General features: G+C 41.2%; 1 protein-coding gene across 1 annotated transcript; it reads right to left on the minus strand.

Moving 5' to 3' along the window:
* Positions 1-6,408: 6,408 nt before the first annotated feature.
* On the minus strand, positions 6,409-11,081 carry BRS3 (bombesin receptor subtype 3). Its single transcript, XM_004713395.1, has 3 exons — positions 10,648-11,081; positions 8,290-8,641; positions 6,409-6,801 (listed from the first exon to the last, which is right to left on the minus strand). The coding sequence occupies exons 1-3, from the start codon at positions 11,079-11,081 to the stop codon at positions 6,409-6,411; spliced, it is 1,179 nt and encodes a 392-aa protein (XP_004713452.1).
* Between the last annotated feature and the right edge of the window lie 15,813 nt (positions 11,082-26,894).

Consider the following 26,894-nt stretch of genomic DNA (forward strand, 5'->3'; position numbering starts at 1 on the left):
GGGGAGTGGAGGGCACGGCCTGGGCGCCTGACCAGCGGCGTGGGAACAGTCCTCTGGGAAAGCGCCATCTTGGGGGTGGGGGGGGGGACCGACCGGACCTTTTTCTCATGGACCGAAAGAGACGCTCCCGAGCCGTGTTTGCGGCATGTTTCGGGATGATTTTAGTATAGATGTAGCTTCGGTGCCCGGGCCAGGGGTTGGTACCTAGTGTGAGTTGAATGACTGCGTGAATGAACGAGCGATGCGGGATGGCGGGACCCACTGCCTGCTCTAGGTCTCACAGCCTTCTCTATCTGTCACTTCCCGTCCTGGGGACTGGAGATCATCCCCGCTGGGGAGCGATGTGAGGTGAGGCGGCAGTTGGCTGCCGCAGCACGTACTCCGGGATTCTGGGATGCCCAAATCCCAAAGCTGAAACTCACCAGGATCTTCCAAGTGTAATAAACACCAGCTTATGTGACGAACTCCGGCCCGTTGGCTTACTTTGAGAAACACACAACATGCTTTTTTGCCATGAACAGAACTTTACCCCGAAAGTACACACTGTTGGAGACGAAGTGCCATTTTCAGAGCTGGGTAGATTGTAGCTGGACAATTCGCCCTTGCGTGTCTACTAAGTGTCAGGCACTGGCGACCCAGCAGCTAACGCAAGACAGGTACAACTCAGCAGACTTATGGTGGTTGGTAAATGGTATATGTTGAGGTTTTAAGAGGATGGAAACTAGTTCTCAAATGTATACACCTCGGGACTGATTTATTTTCAGAAAACTTATTGAAGACCCCAGACAACCGGTTTGTGTGCATTCTATTTCTTGCGGTCTGCTGCATGAAAATTGAAACACTTAAAAATATTAATTCATCTAAAAATAATAGGCACGTGTGTAAACATAAATATAGGCGATAAGTCTGGGGTCTGCAAAAATCCGGGCTCCCTACATAGGTATGAAAATGATCATTTCCACCTTCCCAGCCGTTTTTAAACATAACTTTTTCTCTTTTCAAGCCCATTTCTTTTTTCATGAAATTCCCTGGGGTTGGAGGCAGGGGAATCATCTGGAGAACTGAACTTTATTTGCGTTTGTAAAAATCACTTTTTACTGTGAGCTGGGTGAAAGTTTAGAAAGCAGACCATCAGCTTTCCATTCGACATTCCGTACACATTCTGTTTTGTTTCATTTGTTGCAATCCCCTCCATGTAACCTTACTCATTCCACTTCCTCCCTGTGTTTTCCTGTTCCTACTCCTTTCCTAACCTTTTTTGAACTTTGTTCTTGGTAAATGTTGCCCTTTGGAACTCAGGCGGTTGATTATTCTAAAGTGAGGGCACCTCACTAGTGTTATTCCCCTTATAGACCTGACAGTGGTGTAGGTGAAAATCCAGCCCCAGGGGTGAGAGATGAAGGGTAACTAAGGCTTATAGTCTCAGAAACTCCACAAGTCTATATCGAACCAGTAAGCCTGGTCTCTTTTAACTTGTGTACCTTTTTATTGTATAGATAATATGAGCTTTATTAGACTCATTTAAACACTGGAAAATATTTCTTCCTGGTTCCCAAAATAGTGCACAGCTGTTTCAAGCCATGTGTTACTGGGTTCTCATTTCATTCCTGAGTGAGCTCACGGCACGGGTGAGAACATGCTACACAGCCCTAAAGAAGATGCGGTTCTGAGCTCCTGCTATGCCCTAAATCTCCTTCTGAGCAGGTAGCCCAAGAGGTTCCCTGTGACCCAGGCACCCAGGCCCAAAGACTATTGCCAGAAGCCTTGACAGTGACTTGGTAGGGCAGCTCAGCATTCTAGATTGCCTTTGACGAACTGAGCCCAAGGGAGCCTCTCCCAGGAAGTCTGATTCCGAGCCAGATAAAAAGAGAGTGGTCAGAGTAGCAGCGAATCAGGAATTCCCACGTAGGGAAGTCCACAAGAGAACAGATGACTGATAGAGATGTTCTCTCAGCGTGAGCGGAGAAGCCAAGGCAGCAACAGAGGGTCAGAGTCACCATAATACTGGAGTACGAAGCATACTCACACCTGAAAGGACCTGAGTCTTGGCCATGAGACCTGACCATCGTAGTCCCAATGATGTTACTGACTCTGTGAAACTGGGGTCCTGTTAGTTCTCATTTTTCTGTGCATCTTTAGATTAACATCCAGCTGCTGTCTACGGCCATGCCACTCGAACACGCCGATCTCATCTAAAATCCAGCTGCTTGGAAAGTCACTTCAGACTGCTGGCACCCCCATGCGTTTCTGAGTAGCACTGTGCTCCCCAGGGGGTTGCTGTGGCTGACTTCTCAGTAGATTACCTGGCCTATCTTCTGAGGTGCCTCCTGGTGGACTCGAACCTCCCACCTTTCACTTAGAGTGTTAACTAGAGAGTAACATTGAGATACTCTGGGGGTTTCATAAAGACCTTGGGTGGCACAAATGGTTTGCACTCAATTACTAACTTAAAGTTTGGCGGTTGGGTTGAACCCACCCAGCAGTGCCAATGAAGAAAGGCCTGGCAATCTACTTACACAATGATGACGATCAAGAGAACCCATTGGGCAATTCTGCTGTAGCACACGGGGTTGCTGTGAGTCAGAAGCAACTCAATGGCAGTGGATTTTTGAGATTTTCTCAACCTGTGTTTTTCAAGAGTTTTTGGTAACTCATGGAAACACTTAAGGTACCAAGTAAAGGTGGTGGTGGTGGGCCAGCTGGTTGATTGTGTCTCATAACATCCCTGTAGAAGAGAGTAGCACTAGCTGCTAAGGTTTTCTAAGCTGTAATCTTTACAGGCGCTATCAGGTATTTCCTCCCACAGAGCAACTGGTGGGTTCTAACCACTGACTTTGCAGTTAGCAGCTGAGCACTTAACCATTGTGCCACCAGGACACCTTTTAGCAAGTAAAGGAGACCCACCCCCCAAATAAAATCCAAACTCACCGCCACCGATGAAATGCTGTCCCCTAGCGCCCCCGTGTGGGTTTCCAAGACTTTATGGGAGTTGAAAGCCCAGTCTTTCTCCTGTGGAAACTCCTGGTGCTTTGGAACTGCACACACTGTAGAGCCATGGTTCGCTACCTTCCTAACGCCGCGAGCCTTTCATACAGTTCCTCATGTGGTGGTGACCCCCCTCAACCATACAATTATTTTAATTTCTACTTCATCACTGTCATTTTGCGACTGTTATGACTCGTCATGTAAATATCTGATAGGCAGGATGTATTTTCATGGTTACAAATTGAACATAATTAAAGCATAGTGATTCATCACAAAACAATGTCATTATAGATTGTGAAGTATTTATTTCTAATGACAAATAAATGAAATTTTGTCTTGAAGCATGGTGTAGCACGGCTAACAGTTTTCATGCTGGATACTCGTATGTGGGCGTTCTGCATGTGGGCGGACCCACCTGGAGACGGATAGAGGAGCGGTGTCTCAGTTCCTAAGGCCATTGGAAATATATGTTTTCCGATGGTCTTAGGCGATCCCTGTGAAAGGGTTCTTCAACACCCCCCCATAGGGGTCGCAACCCACAGGTTGAGAACCGCTGCCCTGTAGGGATCCCAGCCCAACGCAAAACCACTACACTACCAGGGCTCCTGAGTAAAGGAGTGGGAAGCCTAATTATTAGAATGACAGTGGCTACTGGATGGGTCTTGTGAGTGGCTGCTGTACCTGGGAGGGTCCCAGGCATCTCTGAATATCTGCTCGAATCTTCTCTCTCTGATCTTGGAAAGGAATGATCCTGGCCTGCTCGGCTGCAGCCATCTCGGTGGATAAAAATATAGTAACCTATGAAAGCAGACAGTACTTGACTGCAGAAGTCACCTTCTTCACCTTCCCAGTTGTGAAACACAGGAGGAGTGGATGCACAGTGATAATAATTGCTATAAGGCGTTCAGGGAATGTAAGGGAGGGGATGTGGGCATAGTGAGGGAAAGGGGGCTTCGGGAGTAAATCATGAAGGCGGCTGTGGGGAGGGAGCCCTGGAGCTGATCAGGATTGCACGGCTCATTTTGGGGGGTGGTTCAAACACGGAGGGAGGGAATGCTTTAAGGTGGATGTGGTAGTGATTGTACCATATGATCGAATGATTGTACTATTCAATTGTATGATATGTAAAGTATGGGCCGATAAAACTGTTGGAAAAATTTAAAAATAAAAAAAGAAGAAATCACCTATCTGCCCTAGGAATAGTTCCTAGAATTTTGCTAAACTATCCAAAAGGCATTTTTAAAAAATGGACTCATTCCATTTCACCTTGTTTATGAGTTTTTCTGCCCCACTTCCTGTGACAAGACCAAGTGGAAACAAAAGCAACTCCTTTTCTCAGAATGCCTGGAGATCCGAGACGTAAAATGTTTCAAACTCCGGAACTTGGATTGAGGTAGAAACGGAGCAAAATAGAGAAGGGCAAAACACCCCCCCCAAAAAAACCCTCCTCCCCCATTGATCCTATCTCACCCGTATTCAGGATCTTCTCCAAAGAAATGAAATCTTCCATAAGGACTCCTCCGATACTGCACGAGGCAGTGTGGGAGCCAATTTACAAAGTTTACCCTGACAAGGCATTATGATTTAAAACACAAAACAGACTACCTTCTCCGGAAAAATATTCAACAAGGGCATATGTTTTCATCCTAATTACTCAGTCGTGGATGGGAGACTGAGGCCCTGGAAAAATATTTAGAGAATTATGTGATATTGACTCTGTAAGTCACCGAGAATAAAGAAAAGGAAAGGTCTCCAAAAAAAAAAAAGGTAAAACCAAGTTCTCACCGCTGTCTTTCTCAGCTGCGGAAAGACTTTTGTAATCTGGTGCTTTAGTCAAGCTCTTTTGAACACATATAAATGTTTACTCGGAGTGAGGCAAATAATGATTTCCTTTTCCTTTTCTGTGGCTACTTGAAAATTATTTAAAATATGGAATTAATGCGGGCTCTTAAATACGTTCATCCCAAAGAGGTGTTTCAGAAAATAAAATTACAGAGTCATTCAAAGCTTTATTTCATATTTATTTTTTCCTTCATGTATTACAATATCCAGCTTATAACAATACTAATACACTATAAGCACCCGCACTTTTAAGTTGAACAGTTTTACAGAAATTCGAAGTGTAGTATTAAGATATATACCCCCCTTTTAAGCCACATCTTTAGCAAAGATTCACAGCTACGCAAGTCATTTAAAGCTCAAAACGACCACAAGCATACCCAACAATCAAGTTTCTTTCTAAACACAAATCTGTTTGTAGTACCAAACTCATGCTTGGATTTACCCCAATAAAGGTCTTTGTGGAGCCAACACAATTCTAAATCGGACACAGCTATTGATGAGTTGAAATCACAGTTATCAAGAAGCTCAGAGTGCTAGCAATGGGAGAGAAGATAGAAAATCAGAACCCTCCATCTGATCTCCAAGGGCAGATTAGGTCACACTACTACAGGTTTCAGACTCAACAAGTTTAACACACATGAACAGGAAGGGGATCGGATTATAACTTCACACCAAGTATTAGGAGGTTCATGTGGTATTTCTACATTTTTAAAGAAAGAGGGCACTGCTTACCAGAGAGAGAAATGAATTCCCTCAAAGGAAGATTTTCACACACACATACATGTACACAACACGCTCACGGATTCCTCAATAGGGGTCCTTCCCTGGGGTCCTAAAATTGCTCCTGGACGAAGCCTATGAATAAGGCAAGGCTTTCACAATAGTGTGGAATAACGAATCTTGCCTGGGTAGTCTTCCATGGCGATTGTAAGGAGAAGCACAGTGAGGTTCACATGTGTTGACCCAGTCAGGGAAACACTGTGCCTCAGCACTGTATGCTTGCTCCTTCCAAGGCATTTTTATTCCAGTTGCACAGATTGAGAAAGGTGGAACAGAGGTGAATGTCAAAGGAAAAGCTCTGTCTGAAGGCCTTTTAAAAGGCCTTTGTCTTTAGGAAGATGGCGTATGACATGGTTTAGCTCTTTTTTTAATTCCCCTTTCCTATGCAAAGTACCATCTCTAGATTTACACCCCCATAATAAACAAGATCACCATTTTATGCAAATCACAGGAGCAGAAGAGACATTTAGAAGCATCTGAGAGGTGAGAGGAACAAATTCGAGTTTGACATTTCATCTGGTTTATTTCATTCGCCTTCCTTCCTATTTGACCTCCCTCACAACCCGCTGGCACAAATAAACGTGTCTTTCTACCCCTAGTGTGTGTTCATCTGCTCCAGAAGGCCCTAGAACATGAATGCTTGCCCTTTGAAGTAAACCATGGTTTGTCTTTTACTTAAAGGGCCCTTTCACTCTCCAGATTTCCACGCCACTCACAAACGACACAAATCCCCACACCATCCAACTCCACAAGTCGGATCCACACGCTGGGAGGAAAAATACCACTTTTTCAATCGAAAAGCTAGACTCTGTCATCTTCCTTCTTCACACTGCACTCAGGGAGCACCTGCAAGCAGCCAGCACCTGAGACCCTGTCCATCACAGCCAGGTTGCTAAGAGGGGTACCAGCAGGGGGAGGCTCAGGAAGCTCCGCTTTGCAACAGAATAACTGGGCTTTGAAATGCTGCTGGAAGGTTTTGCTCAGCCAGTAAAGAGCAAAGGGGTTGACGCAAGAATTGCTGAAAGCCATGACCCGAGAGAAAATGGTGGCCATAACATGAATGGTAGAGGGATCGACGTAGGTTTGATAAGTGAATGAGCGGTAGAGATACAGCAGGTGATTCGGCAACCAGCAGAGAGCAAAGAGAGCCACCAGCACCAATACCGTTTTGGCAATTCGCTTCCGGGATTCAATCTACAGAGGAAAGAAAAAAAACGACAAGGGGGTAAAAATGAGCAGGCAGTTGGTTTTTTTCCCTGGACATTGTAATGAGAGAAGAGGGAGTCAGTCACTGATTTGCATAGAAATTGACAATGAACAAGCGGGTTTCCCTTGGAGCATGCGTTTGTGAGGTAATTGACTGGGATGAGGGAAGACAGCCTGTGGCGCCAGAATGCTGGTCCAACAACTTCATTGCCGTGTTCACCCATGAACTTGGTCTCATTAGCTCTAATTCAGGCACCCCCACCCCTGCTTTTCAGATACTCTAAGATGTCTCCAATTAATGCAACATGGGTGTGGCATTTCCCTACATTTCACTTACTTTTTTAGAATGAGAGAGCTGCTGGATATGCAACACGGTTTTGAAGTGCACCAGCAGAGTCTGATGAGGTTAGAATATTTATCCAGGATTTCTGAACGTTTCCAAGTTGGTTTGAAAACCTGAATGTAATCTATTGGGATGCTAGCCATGTAGTCAGAGGCATACAAGCCATGTGTGTTGGCCTCCACAAGTGAAATAATCCTAGCTAAACCTATCATTGAGGGGAAAACAAAAACAAAGCCCCAGGTTAAGTAAAAGTACACAACCCGTGGTCACATAAAGAGAAGATCATGGACACTTAATGGACAGCTTCAGCCTCAAAAACACTGTCTTTGAATCACCCAGACTGACTTCCTCTCCTTCAAAGCACTTAGCTCTCGGGTGCGACTGGAGAGGTAAATTGAATCATCTCACCCCACCTCACACACTAAAACAAAGATAGAAATCCTTTTTTAAAAAAAATCCACTGGGAGTGGGTTTCATCACCATTGATTGTACTCAACCTGAGTTTATGTGAGGAGAGCATCTCTGGTTCTTGCAAATGCTCTTAAGCCAACTTCAGTGAGTCACGGTGCTTTCTTGCCACTTGCACCTCTCCCCCTGGGCCCCAGGTGTGCTCATCTGTCAGCGAGGCAGTGAATACTGTTCAACTGTAACACTTACAAATTCTTGCCAGCTCCCCTCACTCTGTGGATTGCTACAATTCGGTTATGCTTTCTAAAATAAAAGCGGTGTTACCACTCGAGTGTCACCTTCTGTGATGTTCCTCGCTCTTTCATGGGGTTCAGACGTCTAATTGCTCCAAAATCTCAGCTGCCCCTTATCTAATAAGAGTAGGACTACCATTTATTGAAGATGTATTCTACGCCAGCAACTACGCTAAGCATTGCCTATAGATCATCTAGTCTGCATCGCCACTTTACAAATGAAGAAGCTGAGGATCTGAGAGACTAAGTCACTTGCTCAAGAGTGCTCTGAGCAATCTGCAGTAGACTGGAATTAAAAGCCAGGTTTGACAGACTCTATAGCCCCTAATCATACTATCCTGCCATGATGTTTCACACAGGTATAAAAGTACAACTTTCACTTCAACCTTCACGTCATATTTGAAGGTTGTATGAGTTCTGGTTAATACATACCTGCTTGCGGGCATGGCGTTGCTGCTCAGTAGGGATGTTCAGAGTGCTTTTGTAAAGAGTTTTAGCAATCAAAGAATAATAGACAGAGATAATAGAGAGTGGGATCATGTAAAACACTAAGAAGCACAGCAGAGAATGGATCTCTTGCAGGAGCCTCTCAGACACAGGGTAAGAGGCACAGGATTCAAATGTTGAATTTTTGTTGCGGTATTGGAAAGTATACACATTGGAAAATATTGCCTCTGGTAGAGCGATGACCATAGCAAGCACCCAGACAGAGCCAGCTTTGGCACAGGTCTTTAGGATGGCATTGGAGGGCTGCCGCTCCAGGGGTTTCACAACTGCCTTGTATCTAGAAGAAGCAAAGGAGGTGTCAAAATGACTCTTCTGGTAGACCTCAGTTTCCCATTCAACCTCCGACCCATATGCATACAGCAAGCCATCTTTCACCAACCAGAAGTGCTTGTGGTTTCAAACACACACAATGCAGTCATTTGTTAATTCCTGGGATCACCTTTACCCTTATTCACTCACATGCAGATTGGAACATTTGTAATTTTATGTATAGATCTTCTAGGACAAAGAAATCTTTTTTATGGGCCATTTCATGTGCCATTGAGAATGCACACCTATGTATGACTGTAAGTAACCTAAAAGGTTTCCTTTTTGTGTGACTGGTAAGCCAAATTTGTCTTTTTTTCTCCCTAGCCCCTAAACCTTTCTAGAAAAAGAAGTCCATGTGTTTATGCAGTAAAGAAGCAAGGGTTAATTTCTTATCTGTTCTTAAGTGCTAATTCGTTGCTCAGCCAAATTGTGGGCAGATTTAGGACAAGGTAGGGGTGCATTCGGAATCCCTGTGCCAGGACAGAGATCCCTCCACATTCCAACAAATCCAACTAAAGATCTACAACCTTTGATGAGTCTGTTCTTTCGTGGATTAGACCACCGGTCAGAGCAAAAATCCGAAAGAAACACACACCCCCACCCACACCCCACATACACAGACACACACACATATACTTAAACACCCCCACACACATATACTTACATGCGCACACCACACACACATGCACACACACAGACACACACACATACTTAAACAACCCCACACACACATACACAGACACACATATACTTACATACACACACAGACACACACACATACTTAAACACACCCCCACACACATACACAGACACACACACATATACTTACATACACACCACACACACACACAGCAAACCAGGAAGGCTTTCTTCTTCCCCAATTTAAAAATCTACAGCATCTATTTATTCCTTATGGTCCTGCCAGCCGTTGATTACTCACAGACTATTGCACTTCTTAAAAAAATCATCACTCTTAGCATTTGGAATCAGGATTTTGTTTCATGCTTTCACGTTTATTATTCTACAATAAGAACACAGAAGGAGAAGAGGCGGGGAAATGCCGAGACTGAAGATATCCTAACTCAGACCTTGAACCCCTGCAGTGAGAGATGCTCCATGCTGTATCTCTAGGATAGCGTTTCCTTGATTCCCCTGGAGAAAGGAAATGCCATTGAATGTCTCTCCCCCTTTAAACCCAGGGCCGCCCAGGCAATTCAGACTCTGATCCTCTAAGACACAGTGGCACAGAACCCTCCATAAGGGTTCCAAACCTGCAAATGCTTCTAAGGCTCCCACAGAGAAGCTGGTGGGTTCCTACCGGCCACCTTTCTGCCGGCAGCCCAAAGTTTAACTATTACACCACCAGGGCTCCTTAAAAGCTAACAGTGAAAACATGCACATTTAAGTGATAAAAATTACACGGAATTACCAGAAATCTGAAAACCTCACCATTTTTCTGTCACGAACTCCTTTGATGAATCTCAAATCAACCGATGCGTGTATGTTTTTTACTACTCTCCCGGTAATCTATAATACATATGTGGCCAATTGTACACCTGCTAATGTTTTAATGTTAACTCTATTACACCACTAGGCTGCACTGATGTATAAAGCTTGATTTTTTGCCCCTCTTACACCTGAAAAAAATTTGCTTTACTTGATAAACTGAGATGGGGGGGAACCTCCACCATTCTTTTTTTTTTTAAACAAGCAATTATATTTCAGGGAGATTAAATTATCCCTACGGCAGACAATTTCAAGAGATGTTAGTGTCTGCTAACACAGAGATTTTTCATGTGCTTATAGCCAACTTTTATTTAGAATACTACCCGATTCTCCGACCCGGCATCCAGGTTACAGAAAGCGAGAAACGCACACTAGTCATCAATCAAAGCTAAGCTCAGGCTTCCCTTTCTTTTCTTTTTTTAACCGAATTTTACTTCCTAGCAAATATAATGGGGGGAAAAACCTTACCTGTCAGCGCTGAGAATTGTCAGTGTGAACACTGACACACCGACTGAAGTGAGCCGGATAAAAGAGAGCACCTTGCAGCCAACCCTGCCGAACATCCATCCATCTGTAAGATAGTGGGTTGCATCCACGGGTACACAAGTTAACAGAAGTAAAAGATCTCCAAATGCCAGGCTGGTGATAAAAATATTTGGCACTGTCTGCAGAGACTTGGTCTTGAAAAAGACTTTGATGAGAATAGCATTTCCAAGAATGCCCACGGAAATGATCACAGCATACGTGATATAGATGGCACACAATACTTCTATTCCTGGAAAATTGTCTTCAGTCCAACCTTTATTTGTAGTATCATTAGAAATGACAGTGCTCCATAATTCTGTGTCATTTGTGATAGAAATCAAAGTCTGATTAGGTGCCTGAGGCTTTTCTTGAGACATCTCTCCTGCAGACTTGAATCTTCCTTCTGCTCAGCTCAAATGCAGTTGATTGCTGACGTCTAATGCCAACGTCTAGTAACGAGATGGCATTAGAAGAGCAGAGCAGCGTGGAAAGAGGATTCAAGATACCCAGATATTCCTTGCCTTCAATTCTGTATCTCCCAGCATGCTTGGCTAGATGCTTACAGAACTGGCACTAAAGAGTGAGTGGTGGAGAAGTTTATTGATGTTTGCATGACATAAGTGACCCTGGGGGTGGGGAGGGTGGGGGCAGTGTCAGGATATGCTCTTCAGTTGTACATTCTACCCTGGGGCAAGGCATAAATACCCATGCATTCTAAAATAATCGTTATTGTTTAGTAGAATCACCAAAATGTTTATAGTCACCAAAATTTATATTAAAATGCTCAATTTGCCCCCAGAAGAAGCTGTCTGAGGGTCTCTGCACTAGAAGAGACCCTGCTGCATTTCCCTTTACATGATAAGTAAGTATGTGTGTTCCCTGAAGCAAAAACTTGAATCCACTGCCCTAGATTTAATATCAGTGAGGCATTGAAGCAACAAATTATTTCCACTTTGACAGGGTTGATGTCACCTTCAACAAGTAATAATAATTCAGGTGACCTGGCCTTACTACTTTTCTCTGAGACATGGACATGCCAGACTTTCTGCGTCTTCTTGGGGCTGTGATACACACTACTAGAGCAGCGTACAAGGGAGGAACCATCGTTTAAACCACCAGTTGCCTTGTCTCTATAATGTGTTAATAGAACCGTTTTGCTGACTGTTTTAATTCCATATGTTTTTAAAAGGCCGTTTAGGGTGTCTCTCCTTTGAAATAGTGACAATGAACCTGATTTATTCCCAAACAAAATAAAACAAAATACCATTCTAAATCCTGACACAAAAGGACTTGTATGAATGAAAATCATTATTTTCAGATGAGAAAATGCCATAAGTTACTCCAGAAACAATGACCATGGAGCTTGTGTTTCCATGAACTGAAAGAAGTACAAAAGTGAAGCAACTTACCAGCAAGAAAAACCCTTATTGCTGAAATCAAGAGTACCCTATGTATTTCATGCAGGCAGGGGGGGGGGCTTGCGAATGTGGGGGGATGTTTTCAGATGGGAAGCTAGTAGTTGGAAGGCGTTTAACAACAATCTGCTAAGAGTTTCTGCTAAGAGAAACTTTGAGTAGTAAGACAGTTATAAGCAGAAGCCTATGAAAGTTGAGCTTGTGGAGTGAAATAAAAGTAGCAAAGTATTTGTTCTATGAACAAACCAGAGGAACAACCAAGATAGCTCTTGATTCTGACAGAAGAGTCTAATAAATTCTACAAAGAAAGAGAATTGAATTAATTAAACCAGTGACCTGGTTAAGACAGTAGGTGGTGACTAAAACACAGCTAGGGCCCTAGTGGGGTAGTGGGCTAGGGATTGATAACTTCAAGGTGGGTGGTTCAAATGCACCAGCAACTCTGTTGGGGAAAGATAAGGCTGTCTGCTCTGAAAAGATTTGCAGCCAAAGAAACCCTACAGATCAGTTGTACTCTGCCCTCTAACGGTCTTCATGAGTCATAATTCACTCAGAAGCAGTGTTTTTGTTTTGTTTTGTAAATCCCACCCTGTACGGCACCCTTTATGAAATGATTTCCAGAGTTTGAATTATGCAGATGAATAGCTTTTATTGACAGGTATGGGAAGGAGGAGTGTTTAGACAAAACCAAATCTCTAAACTGTTGAGGTTATGCACTTAATAAGCCATCCCATACTCAGAAAATTAATTTTTTATTAAGTTCCCCCGCCCTCATTTGTTTGAAGGGAACTTGTATGTCACTAAAGACTCCACGTCTACTTCAGTTTTACTTTTCCTTCTTTTTCTTTTAGCTACTCAGACCACTATTTAAATCCAAAGGAAAAGATTGGGGAAGGTTGTTGGTTTTTGTTTTTAAGGCTGGGGGCATTCACTCTTGTTTTGTTTGTTTGGGTTTGAGTTTTAAAGAAGCACATTCTATACAGCTACACAACCCATCTCAACAAACAAAATCATTAATAATATGCCTTTAAACCCCCCACAAATGTGGTATTCTTTCTCCACCTCTCATCCTTCCAAGTTCTTGAATATCAAGAAATTAGTGATTAGTCTTTCTATTCCTTTGAAGAATTGTGCTGATAATTGCAATGGATGCATAAAGTGCCTTCTGTGATATTGACTAGTACTTAGATCGGATGGGAGAAAAGCAGGAGTGTTTTCAAGGCTGTGAGTTTTCTACTTTGTTTCTCTTTGATTTTTGGAGTTTGACACACACAGGGAAAACCTACAACATGCAGTAACACAGCAAATCTCATTGGAACAGTGGCACTATTCTGGTAAATATTGTGTTGGGGAATCTTCTGGTCTTATTCTTGTTCTCCTCCTCTATCTACTCCATGTCCATTCCACCATCATTTTCCCTTCTTCTTTTCTTATTATATTCTCCTTCTCTTTCCCGTTTTCTTCTTATTTTTCTTGTCCATCTTGTTTTTCTTTGACTTATCTCTCTAGCATCTCGTGCTTTTCTCACTTGTCCTTCCTCTCACATCAAGTTTCCCCTAGCCTTCAAAGTCTACCTCTTTTTATATGAAAAAACATTTTGTCTCTGTTTCTTTCCTGTATAATAATGGTGTCATTATTTTTCTCTAGGAGATCAACTTGCCTGCCACAGCATGCCATCATCAAGTTGGTGATTCATGTTTCCATTCTGTAGAAGAATTGTGCTGGGATTCGAATCAGAATTACAAACTGTTTATACATTGTTCTCAGTAATATTGATGGAGAACATTCTTCTCCTTCTTTTCCTTCTTCTTCAGTCTTCTCCTATTTCTTCTTTTCATTCTCCTCCTCTCTCTTCTCCTACATCCCCTCCATGACCTCCACCATTTCCCTTGTTCTCATTTTTATGACACTCTTCTCTTTCCTTTTACCTCCTTGTTCTTGTATTTCTTGTTCTTCGGGTTCATCTTATTCACTTTTGGATGATCTCTCTAACCTGCCCTACTTCTCTCCGTCTCCTCTCACCCAGGTTCCCTCTCACCTTCAAATCACCATCCTTTTATATAAAAAACAATGTTTCTCTGATTCTGTCCTTGATAATAATGGTGCCATGAAAAATGCTTGTTGAGGATGATTCATTTTGTGGAGCACAATAATTTACAAATTCATGCATATCATGAAGTTGGTGTTTCTATTTCTTTGCAAAACTGCGCTAGGCTGATGATTGGAATTGCAATGGATTTTACTGTGCTTTTGGTGATATTAACCGGTGTTTAGATTGGTTAGATTTCTATGATTGGAGAAAAAAGTGAGAATCTTCATGGCTGTGATACTGTGATAAAAAGCATACTGTTTTATTTCGCTTTAATTTGTGGACTTCAGCACACAAGGAAAAACACATAACAGGCAGTTGCACAGCAATCTCATGGGAACAGGGGTATTACTCTGGTAAATACTCTGTGATGGAGAACACTCCTCCATCCTTTTCTCCTCCTCCTCCCTGTTCTTCCTCTTCTTATTCTCCTTCCCCTCCTCCTCCTCTTCCTTCTTCCTCTTCTTATTCTATTCCTCCTTCTCATCCACCTCCTCCTCTTCCTCCTTATTCTCTTCCTCCTCCTCCTCCTTCTCCTCTGTCTTCTTCTCCTTCTCCTTTTTAACCTTCTGCCTCTTCTCCTTCTTCCTCTCCTCCTTCCTCTTCTTTTTATTCTCCTCCTCCTCCTTCCTCTTCTCCTCCTTCTCAGCCTCCTTCTTCCTCCTCTTCTCCTCCCCTCCTCCTTCTTCCACTCATTGTCCTCCTTCCTTTTCTCCTCCTCCTCCTCTTTTTCTATCTCTTCTTTTTATTTCCCTCCTCCTCCTTCTCTTTCTCCTCTTTCTTCTCCTACCCATTCTTCCTCTTCTTCTCCTTCTTCTTCCTCTTTTGTTCCTCCTCCGTCTTCCTCTCCCCCTCCCCCTTCCTCTCCTCCTCCTCCTCCTTCGTGTCCTTCTCCGCCTCCTGCTCCTCTTCCTTCTTCTTCCTCTTCCCCTCCTCCATCTTTTTCTCCTTCTCTTTCTCCTCCCCTTCTTCCTATTCTTATTCTCCTCCTCATTCCCCTTCTTCTCCTCCTTCACCTTCTTCCTCTTCTTATTCTCTTCCTCCTTCTTCCTCTCCTCCTCTATCCTGTTCTTCTTATCCCCCTCCTCCTCTTCCTTATTGCTATTCTCCTTATTCTACTCCTGCTTTTCATCCTCCTCCTTCTTCTTATCCTCTTCATCCGTCTTCTTCTCCTTCTTCACCTTCTTCCTCTCCTCCTCTTCCTTCCTCTCCTTCCTTTTCTTCTTCTCCTTCTCCTCCCTCTTCTTATTCCCCTCCTCCATCTTGTCCTCTTCCTCCTCTTTCTTCCTCTTCTCCTCCTCCCCTCCTCCGTATTATACTCCCCCACCTTCTCCTCCTCCTCCATCTTCTTCTCCTCCTTCCTCTCATCCTCCGTCTTCTTCTCCTTCTTCCTCTCCTCCTCGTGCTCCTCCTACTGCTGCCCTCCTCCTCCTCCTTCCTCTTCTCCTCCTCCTCCCCAACCTTCTCTTTCGTCTCCTCCTTCTTTTCCTCCTCCTTCCTCTCCTCTTCCTTCTCCTCTGTCTTCTTTTCTTTTTTATTCTCTTTCTCCTTATCCTTCTTCCTCTTCTCCTTCAACAACTACTCCATATCCTACATCTCCATAATTTCCTCCCTTTTCATTTTTTACTAAATAATCATTTTATTAGGGGCTCATACAACTTATCACAATCTGTACATACGTCATTTGTGTCCAGCACATTGGTATATATGTTGACTTCATCATTCTCACAATACCCACTTTCCACTTGAGCCCTTGGTGTCAGCTCATTTTTCCCACTCCTTCCCCCCTCCCCCCTCCCACTGAACCCTTGATAATTTATAAATTATTATTATTATATCATTTCTTACTCCATCCAACTCCTCCCTTTTTTTCTAATGTTATTATTACTCTGTTTCCCTGGAAGTCAGATATCACCCGAAAATAAGACCTATTTACAATTTTGCCTCTCACTGAAACCCCCCCCAAATAAGACCTCCCCAAAAATAAGGTCCCCCAAAACGACCATAACTCTGTACTCTGGACCATAGTAGCGTGGGCCGCTGTGCAGCTCACTGTTGGCCGCAGCACAGCCAGAGAAGACAGGAAGTATGAGGTAGTTTTTAATAAAACAATAAATGTGTACCATATTCTTCTTCATGGAAAAATAAGACATCCCCTGAAAATAATACCTAGCGCATCTTTGGGAGCAAAAATTAATATAAGACACTGGGGATGTTGTGGTTCATAATTCCTTGATAACTTTGTCTATTTAGTCTATTGCTATGGGTCTATGGAGATACTTAAAAAAATAATTTTATTGGGGGCTCATAAAATTCTTGTCACAATCCATACATAGTGTCAAGCACATATGTGCATTCGTTGCTATCATCATTCTCAAAACATTTGCCTTCTACTTGAGCCCTTAATATCGGCTCCTCATTTCCCCCCCTCCTCCAGGTCTATGGAGATTCTTGATGTCCTTTGGGGATAGTCTAGGGAGGGGTTGTTTTTCGAAGAATTTGTCCATGTCTTCCAAGTTGTTGAATTCATTGGAGTACAGGCCTTCATATTGCTGTGTAAATATCCTTTTGATTTCATTAGGGACTGTTGTAATGTCTCCTCTTTCATCCCTCATTCTTGGTATTGAAATGTCTTTCCTCCTTTCTTTGGCTATGTTTGCCAGCGGTCTGTTAATTCTGTTTATCGTTTCCAAAAACCAACTTTTAGCAGCATTAATTTTTTTCCATAGTTTTCTAATTTCCCTCTCCTGAATCTCAGCCCTGATTTTTATAATTTCTTTTCTTTTGCTATTAGTAGGATTGTCCTGCTGACTCTGCTCTAGTTGTTGTAAATTTTGTGCCAGCATATCAGTCACGAGTCTCTCTTCCTTTCTCAGGTGTGCATATATTGCTATGAAGCTTCCTCTGATGACTGCCTTTGCTGTGTCCCATAAGTTTTGGTACGTCGTGTGTTCATTCTCGTTGGTTTCTAGAAATTTCCTAATTTAATCTCTGATCTGTGCCAGCACACACTCCTTTTGCAGTAGAGAGTTACTCATCCTCCAATTGTTTGCTCTTGTTTTCTTTGTCTTCCTTTTATTGTTTTCCAGCCTTATGGCACAGTGGTCAGAGAGAGAGGTCTGTATGATATCAATGTGCTCAAATTTATTTTGATTCGCCTTATGCCCCAGCATGTGCTGTATCTTTGAATATGTGCCATGTGGGCTTGAGAAGAATGTGAATTGTTTTGTATTTGGATGAAAAGCTCTGTAGATATCTATCAGGTCAAATTGTCTAATTGTAGTGTTTAGATCTCTAGCCTCCTTGTAGAGTTTCTTTCCCTGTGATCTAGCTTCTCAGAGAGTGGTGTATTGAAGTCACCCACTATAATTGTTGAGGTTGTGCTTTCTTTTCTCATCTTTTTAAATCTTCTGGAGTGTTTGGTTAACATATTCAGCGGGACTCTCATTCGGGGAATATATGTTTACAGTTCTTCATGGTTCTTTGTCTACTGCTCCCTTGAGCATTATATACTGTCCCTCCTTATCTTTTTTTATGGTTTGCACTTTGAGGTCAATTTTATCCGAAATTAGGATTGCAACCCTGCCTTTTTTGAATTGCTGTTTGCTTGGTATGCCTTTCACCAGACTTTGATTCTCAGCCTACTTTTGTCTGTAGCCTTGAGATGTGTTTCTTGTAGGCAGCAGATTGATGGGTTGTGTTTTTTAAGCCAGTCTGCTAGTCTCAGTCTTTTAATGCCTGAGTTCTGGCCATTGATATTCAGGGTTATTATCTCCATCTGCAGACTCTGTGATGTCATCTTATACCTTTTGTTTTGGGTGTTTTCCTACCTTCCTTTCTTATTAGTGTGTTGTGCATGTGTGTGTATCATTCTTGACTTCAATGCATCTTTAAGCCAGTGCTGTCTTGGGGTCTGTTTTCTTTTTGTTGCCCTCTGGGTGAGGTTTTTCTATGTGGTGGTCTCTTATTTATGCTTGGTGAGTGTTGTTTTTCTGCCCATACTGGGTCAGCAAGGATCTTTTGAAAGGTTGGGTTTCTTCTGACATGTTCTTTGAGATTTTCCTTGTCTGGGAAGACTCTTACTTCTTCATCTATCTTGATCGATAATTTGGCTGGGTAGAGTATTCTTGGGTTTGCGTTGTTTTCCTTCAATTTTTGGAATATGTTATTCCACTCTCTCCTCTTCTTCATAGTTATTGCTGATAGGTCTGAGCATATCCTTATTTGGGAACCTTTATTTGTGATTGTTTATTTTTCCCTAGCTGTTCTCATGATATTCTCCTTTTTCTCAAAGTTGGATAGTTTAACTATTATGTGCCGTGGTGACTTCTTCTTGGGATTCAGTCTAGCTGGTGTTCTTTCAGCATCCTGTATGGTTGCCTGGTTTTCATTCATTAAGCTGGGGGAGTTTTCCTTGATGAATTATCTCACTATTGTTGCAGATGACTTCTTTGTTGTGTATTCCTCCCGTAAGCCAATAATTCTAATGTTGCTCTGCTTCATAGCATCAGACATAGCTCTTAGGTTTTCTTCAGCTTCTCTGAAGATCTTATTAGGTTTTTGTTCACGTTTGTTAAAGTCTGCTTGGCTGTCCTCCAAGTCATTGGTGCGGTTCTCTGCTTCCTCCAGTCAATTTCTGTGGTCCATGAGTCTTCTAGTGGTTTTTGTTATCTCCTCCCTAAGCTATTGTATTTCCATTTGGTGTATGGACTTTATCTCCTCTATCATTTCATCCTTTTTCTGTATTGTTTCCCTCATCCTGTATGATTCCAAGCAGCATTCTGAAAATTTCTTTCTGTGGCAGCTCAATTTCTACTTCTTCTATACACGTCGTTAGGTTCAGGTCATCTTCTGCCATTGCCTTTGAGTTCTCATGATTTTTCGTTGAGTTAATTGGGGCTGATGCCTGTTTGTGTTGCGTTGTTTTAGAGGAGCCAGGTGCAATTTTCCAAGGATTCTAAGAGCACTGGTTCTCTCCGGGAGACTTTTAGGAATGCTTCTTCAAACTGTCTACAGCTAATTTCACTATGGAATTAGCCTACCACTTTATCATCCTGTGGCTTCCCTCTCAGGGGAGTGCCCCAGAAGTCTGGTGGGTTGCCTGCTTTGGTGTGGAACACTGCGAATGATGGGCGGAATGGCCCTGGCCAGGTAGATCACTGCGGAGGTTGGGCAGCAGCTTGGAATGTTGGCAATTGCTGGCCGAGCTGCCTTAGGCCATGTGAGGCACTAAGACAGGTGGGAGGAAGTTCTCTCAGCCACGTGGGACAACAGAGGAAAAACAGAAGCTCCCCTAGCCACACAGACCGGAATTCCCCTTTAAGAAGTTGGGTGATGTATCCCCTGTAAAGTTCAGCTGGCTTTCCCCAGCCTTGGGCTATGCTGCACAGGGTGGAGCTCAACTAACTGGGTCTGGGGCAGGCATAAATGCCATACCGTTTGCCCAAAAGTAAGACATGCCCCCCAAAATAAGACCTACTTACATTTTTGCCTCTTGCTGAAATATAAGGCATCCCCCGAAAATAAGACCTCCCTAAAAATAAGGGTTTGGAGTGTTATGATTATGTTCCAAAAGATGATGACATGACTGTGATTGAATAAATGCGTAAATGTACCATAGATTATTGTACATGGAAAGAATGGTAGTAACTAGAAATTCTTGATACTGTAGGATTCACAGTTTGTCTGGTTGTGCTGGTTTGTGATGACAACTACTAGCGTACCATATACAGGTAATAAAGTTCCTTTTTGTGCAACAATAAATGTGTACTGTATCCTTCTTCATGGAAAAATAAGACATCCCGAGAAAATAAGACCTAGTGCATCTTTGGGAGCAAAAATTAATATAAGACACTGTCTTATTTTCGAGGAAACAGGGTATGCGTTACTCAGTCGCCATCTTCCCAGAAGTCCTAAATTTAACTTTTTACATGAATGATTTTTCTCTCTTTCCATTATAATATGGTGTCATGGAGAATTTTTCTTTATGAGATTAACTCTCTTTGCAGAGGACAATACATTGCACATCCATGCATATCATGACTCTGATGATTTGATTTCCATTCCTTTGATGAATTGTTCTGTGATTTTACTTGGATTTGCAATGAATTTAAACAATGCTTTCAGGAATATTGACCAGTGTTTAGATCTGATGGGGGGAAATAGGATGATTTTCAAGACTGTGAGATTACTATTTTATTTCTCCATTTTTTTAGTATAACACACACAGGAGTAAACACAAAAATACACAGCTCAGTTTCATATCCAATCTTATGGTAAGCGTGACACTATTCTGGTAAAGCCTCTGCATTGAAAGACCTTTCTTGAACTTTTGTTCCTGTTCTTCTTTATCTTCTCATACTTCTTTACTCTCCCCGTCTTCTGCCTCTTAGATTTCTCCTACATTTACTCCATCTCTTTTCCATTCTTTGTTTCTTCTTCTTAGATTATTTTCAGTCACCTTTCCTTTCTTTGTCCTCTTATTGTTATTTTTCTTCTTTGAATTATCTATATCTTTCCCTCTATCTATCTGTCTTTCCTTGATCACCCAGGTTCACCCAGGCCTTCAAAGTCAACTTCTTTTTATTTGAAATATATTTTTCTGTTCCTTTCTTTCTTTCTTTCAATACCATATTAATGGTGTGAAAAAGAATTTTTCCTTATGAAGGTGATGCACTTTACAGAGCATAATAACTTCCAAATTCAAGCATGGCACGAAGTTGGGAATTAGTTTTTCTATTCCTTTGAAGAATTGTGCTGGTATTTGGAACAGAATTGCAATGGATTTATACCTTGCTCTTTGTAATATTGACAGGTGTATCGAACTCATGGTAGAAATAAATACAAAACAAAAGGTGTGGGGGAGTATTCTCAAGGCTATGAGCTTTGCAGTTCATTTCTCTCTATTTCATGGAGTAAAAATACAAACAAGGAAAAGCAACACACACTTGTACAGCTAATCTTATGGAAACAATAGCATTCTTCTGGTAAATTCTCTATGATGGAGAAAATTTCTTCTTGTTCTTCCTATCCATCTCTTTATCTTCCATTCCTTTTCATTTTTCCTCTTCTCTTTGGACATCTACTCCACATCCTACTCTTCCTTCATTCTGCTCTTCTTCTATTATTATTACTAGATTCTCCTTCTTTCCTTTCACCTTCTTATTCTTCTTGTTCTATTGTGCTTCTTGAACTTTGTATTCTTCCTGAATTATCTCTATCCCTCCCTATTGTGCTCTCCTTCCTCTATCATCCAGATCCCCTTAGCCTTGAAAGTCAATTTATTTTTATGTGTAAAACATCTCCCCTCAGTCTTTCTGGGAAAATATCATTCCATCAAGAATTTTCTTTGAGATTGACACCTTTGTCAGAGCATAATACCTTCAAAATTCGTACATATCATGAGGTTGGTTATGAATTGTATGGTCCTTTGATGAACCCTGTTGGGATTTGAATCAGAATTGCAATGGAATTATAAAATGCTTTTGGTAATATTGACTAGTGTTTAGGTCTAATAGGAGAAAAAATAAGATTTTCAAGGAGGTGGAATAAATTTTTTTGTTTCACTAATGTGGGGAGTATAACACACACAGGGGGAACCTACAACCCGCGGTTGCACAGCCAATCTCATGGGAACAATGGCTCTCTTCTGGTAAATCTTCTGTGTTGGAGAACCTTTCTTTTTTTTCTTCTTCTTGTTCTTGTCATCCTCCTCCGTATTCTCTTTCAACTCCCTCTTCTCCTACTACCCGTATGCCATGTTTTAATCCTCACTAACTTTTCTCTTTGCTTTTTGGGTTACATTCTTCTGTCTCATCTTTTTCTTTCCCTGTCTTGTCCTTCTTGTTCTTCGTTGGTTCTTGTTTTCCTTGTTCTTTGAATTATCTCTATATCTGCCCTCTACTCTCATTGGCCTTACTCTCTCACCCAGGTTACTCCGTGCCTTCAGTGTCAACTTCTTTTGGTGTGAAAAACATTTTAATCTGGATCTTTCCTTTATAATAATAGTGTATTGTGGAATTAGTTACCAGATTGGCTCGCTTTGCAGACTATCGTAACTTCCAAATTCATGCACATCATGAAGTTGGGTTTTATAAATTATTATTTTGTTTAAGAGGGGTGCGGGGTGTTGGATCAAAGTGGCAATTGAATTATACAATGCTTTTGTAAGTATTACCAGTGTTGAGATCTGATGTAAGAAAAAATAGGAGGATTTTAATGGCTGAGAGATTACTATTTTATATCTCTTTATTTTGTGGAGTATAGCCCGCACAGGGAAGAACATGCAGCATGCTGTTTTACAGGCAATCTTGTGAAACAGGGGTACTATTCTGGAAATTCCTCTGCTTAGGAGACTGCCTCCTCCTCCTGTCTCCCTCCTCATCTTCTCCAACGTCAGCTCCATGTTCTATTCCTCCATCACTTTTCCCTTCTTTGTATCTTCTTATTAGAGTCTTCTCCTTTTTAATGTTTTCTCATTATCCTTTTTGTTCTTCTTGTGCTTCACATCCTTCTTTTCCTTCTAATCCAGTGGTTTTCAACTTTCCTAATGCCATGACCCCCCAGTTCCTCATGGAGTGGTGACCTCCCAAACTTTTTTTGTTGCTACTTCATAACTCTAATTTTGCTACTGTTATGAATCAGGCGACTCCTGTGAAAGGGTTGTTGGACCCCCCCCAAAGGGGTCATAACCCACAAGTTGAGAATCATTGTTCTAACCCTTTGAATTGTGTCACTAACCAGCCCTCCTTTCTCTGTCCTTCTCTCCTGCAGCTTTTCCATAGCTTTCAATTTGAACTTGTGTAATTGTGAAAACAAGTTTTCTCTTCCTTTTATTATATGGCCTCATTAAAAATGTCTTTATGTGATTGACCTCTTTTTAGAGCATGTCTTTCAAATTCATGATTTTCATTAAGTTGGTGGTTAGCTTTTCTATTCTTTTGAAAACCTGCGCTGGGATTGGGATCAGAATTGTAAAGGATTTATACAATGCTTTCGGTACTATTCACTAGTGACTTGAAATGATGAGAGAAATAACGGGAGGGTTTTCAAGGCTGTGAGTTCTCTTTTTCCTTCCCTTTTATCTGTGGAGAATAACACACAATAAAAAACATATGACCCACAGTGGCACATCCATTCTCATGTTTAAACCTGTATGTTAGAGAACATTTCTCCTTCCATATATTCTTCAACTTCCTCCTCCTCCTCCTCCTTCTTCTCTTTCTCCTCCTCCTCCTCCTTTTCATTAACGTTTCTCTTCTTCTCAAACCTCTACTCCATATCCTGCTCTTCCATTATTTTTTCCCTCCTTTCCTCTTCTTAATTTCGTTTCTGTCTCCATTTCTTTACATTTCCTTTTTATTCCTCTTCTTCACCATTTTTCTTATGCTCCTTTGAATGGTCTCTCTGTCTCATACTCCATCAGTCTCTGTTCTTCTCTTATTACACAGTTTCACACTGGCTTTCAAAGTGAGTTATTTTATGTGAAAACTATTTTTCTCTCTATCTTCCTTTATAATCAGGTTTCATTAAGAATATTCCATTATGTGACTGACACGCTTTGTAGGGCATTATATTTTCTAAATTCATGAATATCATGAAATTGGTGATTAGTTTTTCTATTGATTTTAAACATTGTGCTTGGATTTGGAACAGAATTGCAATGGATGTATACATTTTTTTCAGTACTATTGCCAATATTTAGATCTGATGGGGCAAAGGTGTCATTTTCAAGACTGTCAGCTTATTATTTTTTTCTCTTTCATTTGTGGAAATAACACACATGGGAAAACATGTAACCTATGGTTGCACATCCAATCTCAAGGGAACAGTGGCAACACTCTGGTAAATCTTCTTTGTTGGAGAACATTTCTTGTTCTTGTTCTTGGTCGCGTTCCTCTTCTTGTTTTTTTTTTAGTTTCTGCTTATTCTCCTTCTGAATCTCGCTCTTCAATTTCTCCTGCATGTACTCTATGTACTTCTGAGACTCAGTCACTTTGGTAATCCCTTTAAGATATTGAAACTTCCTCCACCACTGCTGTCTCCTCTTCCTCTTCTATTCTTCTTCTCCTCCTCCTCCTCCGTTTTCTCCATCCCCCTTTCCTTTCCCGCTTCTCCTTCTTAGACATCTTCGCCATGCCCTACTCCTCCACCGTTTTAACCTTCTTCTATTCTTCTCATTATCAGATTCTGATTTTTTACTTTCTATTCTTCTTCTGATTCATGTTGCTTTTCTTTTTATTCTTCCTATAAATCTCTCTATCCCTCCCTTCTTTGGCCCCTCTCCTTGCTTTCTCACCCAGGTTTCCCCTATCCTATAATTCAACTTGTTTTTCTGTGAAAGATATTTTTTCTCTTTACATTATAATATCGTGTCATGAAGAAATTTTATGAGATTGACTGTCTTTGCAGAGCATAATATTTTCCACATCCATTTATATCATGAAGCTGGTGATTAGATATCCATTCCTTCAATAAATTGTTCCTGATTTGAGTTGGAATTGCAATGAATATTAGCAATGTTTTCTGGAATATTGACCAGTGTTTAGATTTGATGGGGGAAATGGGAGGTTCTTCAAAGCTGTGAGCTTCATATTTTAGTTGTCTTTTTTGTGTGGAATATAACACACACAAGGATATACATACAAAACTCAATTGCCCAGCCAATCTTATCGGAAGTGTTGCACTACTCTGGTAAAGCCTCTGAGTTTCAAAACCTTTCTTATTATCCTTTTGTTGTTGTTTATGTTCTCTTCTTGTTCTTCTTCCGTTTCTGCTTATTCTTCTGAATCTTCCTTTTAGTTTTCACCTGCATGTATTTCATGTCTTGCTCCTCCATAAGTTTTGATTCTTCCTTTCCTCTTTTTCTTCGATTCTTCTCATTCATCTTTTCTTCACCTACTTCTTGTTTTTATTGTACATACGTGTGTGACTCAATGGATTTAAGTATGGACTGTGATAAGAATTGTACGAACCCTCAATAAAATAATTATTAAAAAAGTAGAAAAAAGTATCTCTCTATCCTGCCTTCCTTCTCTCTGTATCTTTTCTCTAGCCTTCAAAATCAACTTCTTTTTATGTGAAAAAACATTTTGTTCTGTTTATTCCTTTATACTAGTTTCAAATTTTTCTTGTTCTCCTCCATCTTCTTCCCTCTCTTCTGTTTCACATCTACACTAATTTTTCCCTTCTTAGTTTTTTCTTATTATTACATTCTTCTCATTCGATATTTCTTTTCTTCAACACTCAATCAGTGGCACTATTGGTTAATCCTGTGTTATATAGCTCCTCTTCTTCTTCCTGTTCCTCTTCCTCTTTTGTCTCCTCCTCCTCCTAGGAAAAATCCTCCTCCTAGTTGACTTTTCTTCTCCTCTTTCTTCTTATACTCCATCTCCTTTTCCTTCTTCCTCTTTGTCTCCAACATGTCTTGCTTTTCTATCATTTATCCCTACTTATTAATAGATTCTCCTTCATGCCTTTTCTTTTTGCCTCCTATTTCCTTATTCTACGTGTGCTTGTTCCATTTTAACTTTTTATTCTTCCTGAAATTTTAGCTATCCTCTGTGCTACTTTGCTCTCTCTACTTGCTTCTCATCTTGCTTCCTCCTGGCCTTCAAAGTCAAGTTCTTTTTTATGTGAAAAACATTTATTCTCCCTTTCTTGCCATTAAAATAGGGTGTCATGAAGAAATACTCTTTACATGCTTGAATCCCTTTGCAGAGCATAATATTTTCCAATTGCATGCATATCATGAAGTTGGCAATTAGATTTCCCTTCCTTTTATGAATGATTTTGTGATTTTACTCAGAATTTCAATGGGTTTTACAATGCTTTCAGTAATATCGACCAGCGTTTAGCTCTAATTAAGAAAAAAGGGAGGATTTTCAAGGCTGTGAAGTTACTGTTTTTGGCTCTTTCATTTTGGAGTATGACACACACAGGGGAAACAAACATACTAGTAGTTGCACAGTCAATTTCATGGGAGCTGTGGCACTGTTGCTGGAATCCTTTGTGTTGGAGAACATTTTATGTTCTTTTCTTCTTCTTTTCTCCTCATTCTCACCTCCTCCTCCTCCTTCTTCTCCGGCCCTCCTTCTCTCTGTTTTTTTCTACCACCCAGGTTCTCTGAGCCTTCACGTCAACTTCTTTCAATTGAAAACCATTTAAATCTGTTTCTTTCCGTTATAATAATGGTGTTATAATGGTGTTTTCCTTATGAGACATTCATTTTGCAGACCATAATATTTCTCTAATCCATGCATATCATGAATTCAGTGATTGGCTTTTACATTTCTTTGAGGAATTGTGCTGGTATTTGGAATACATTTCAGTGAATTAATACATTGTCTTTTAAAATATTGGACAGTTTCAATTTCATAATAGAAAAAAAGCCCAGGGACGGTTTTAAGACCGTAAGCTTTCTATTTTATTTCTCTTTTATTCTTCTAGTAAAACACACACAGGAAAACGTACAAAATACACTGTTGCACAATATCATAGGAACAGTAGCACAATTCATGTAAATCCTCTGTGCTGGAAAACTTTTCTTCTGCCTCTACTTCTGCTCCTCCTCCTTCTCTCCCTCATCCTACTTTCTCCCCCTTCTCCTATTCCTCCTGCACCTCCCCTCTCTCCTCCTTCTTCTGTCTACACCTCCTCCTCCTTCTTGTTCCCTTTCCAATTCTCAG

This window comes from Echinops telfairi, unplaced genomic scaffold (assembly GCF_000313985.2).
Source record: "Echinops telfairi isolate 266 unplaced genomic scaffold, ASM31398v2 ScPeMD7_20;HRSCAF=75, whole genome shotgun sequence".
Lineage (NCBI taxonomy): Eukaryota > Metazoa > Chordata > Mammalia > Afrosoricida > Tenrecidae > Echinops > Echinops telfairi.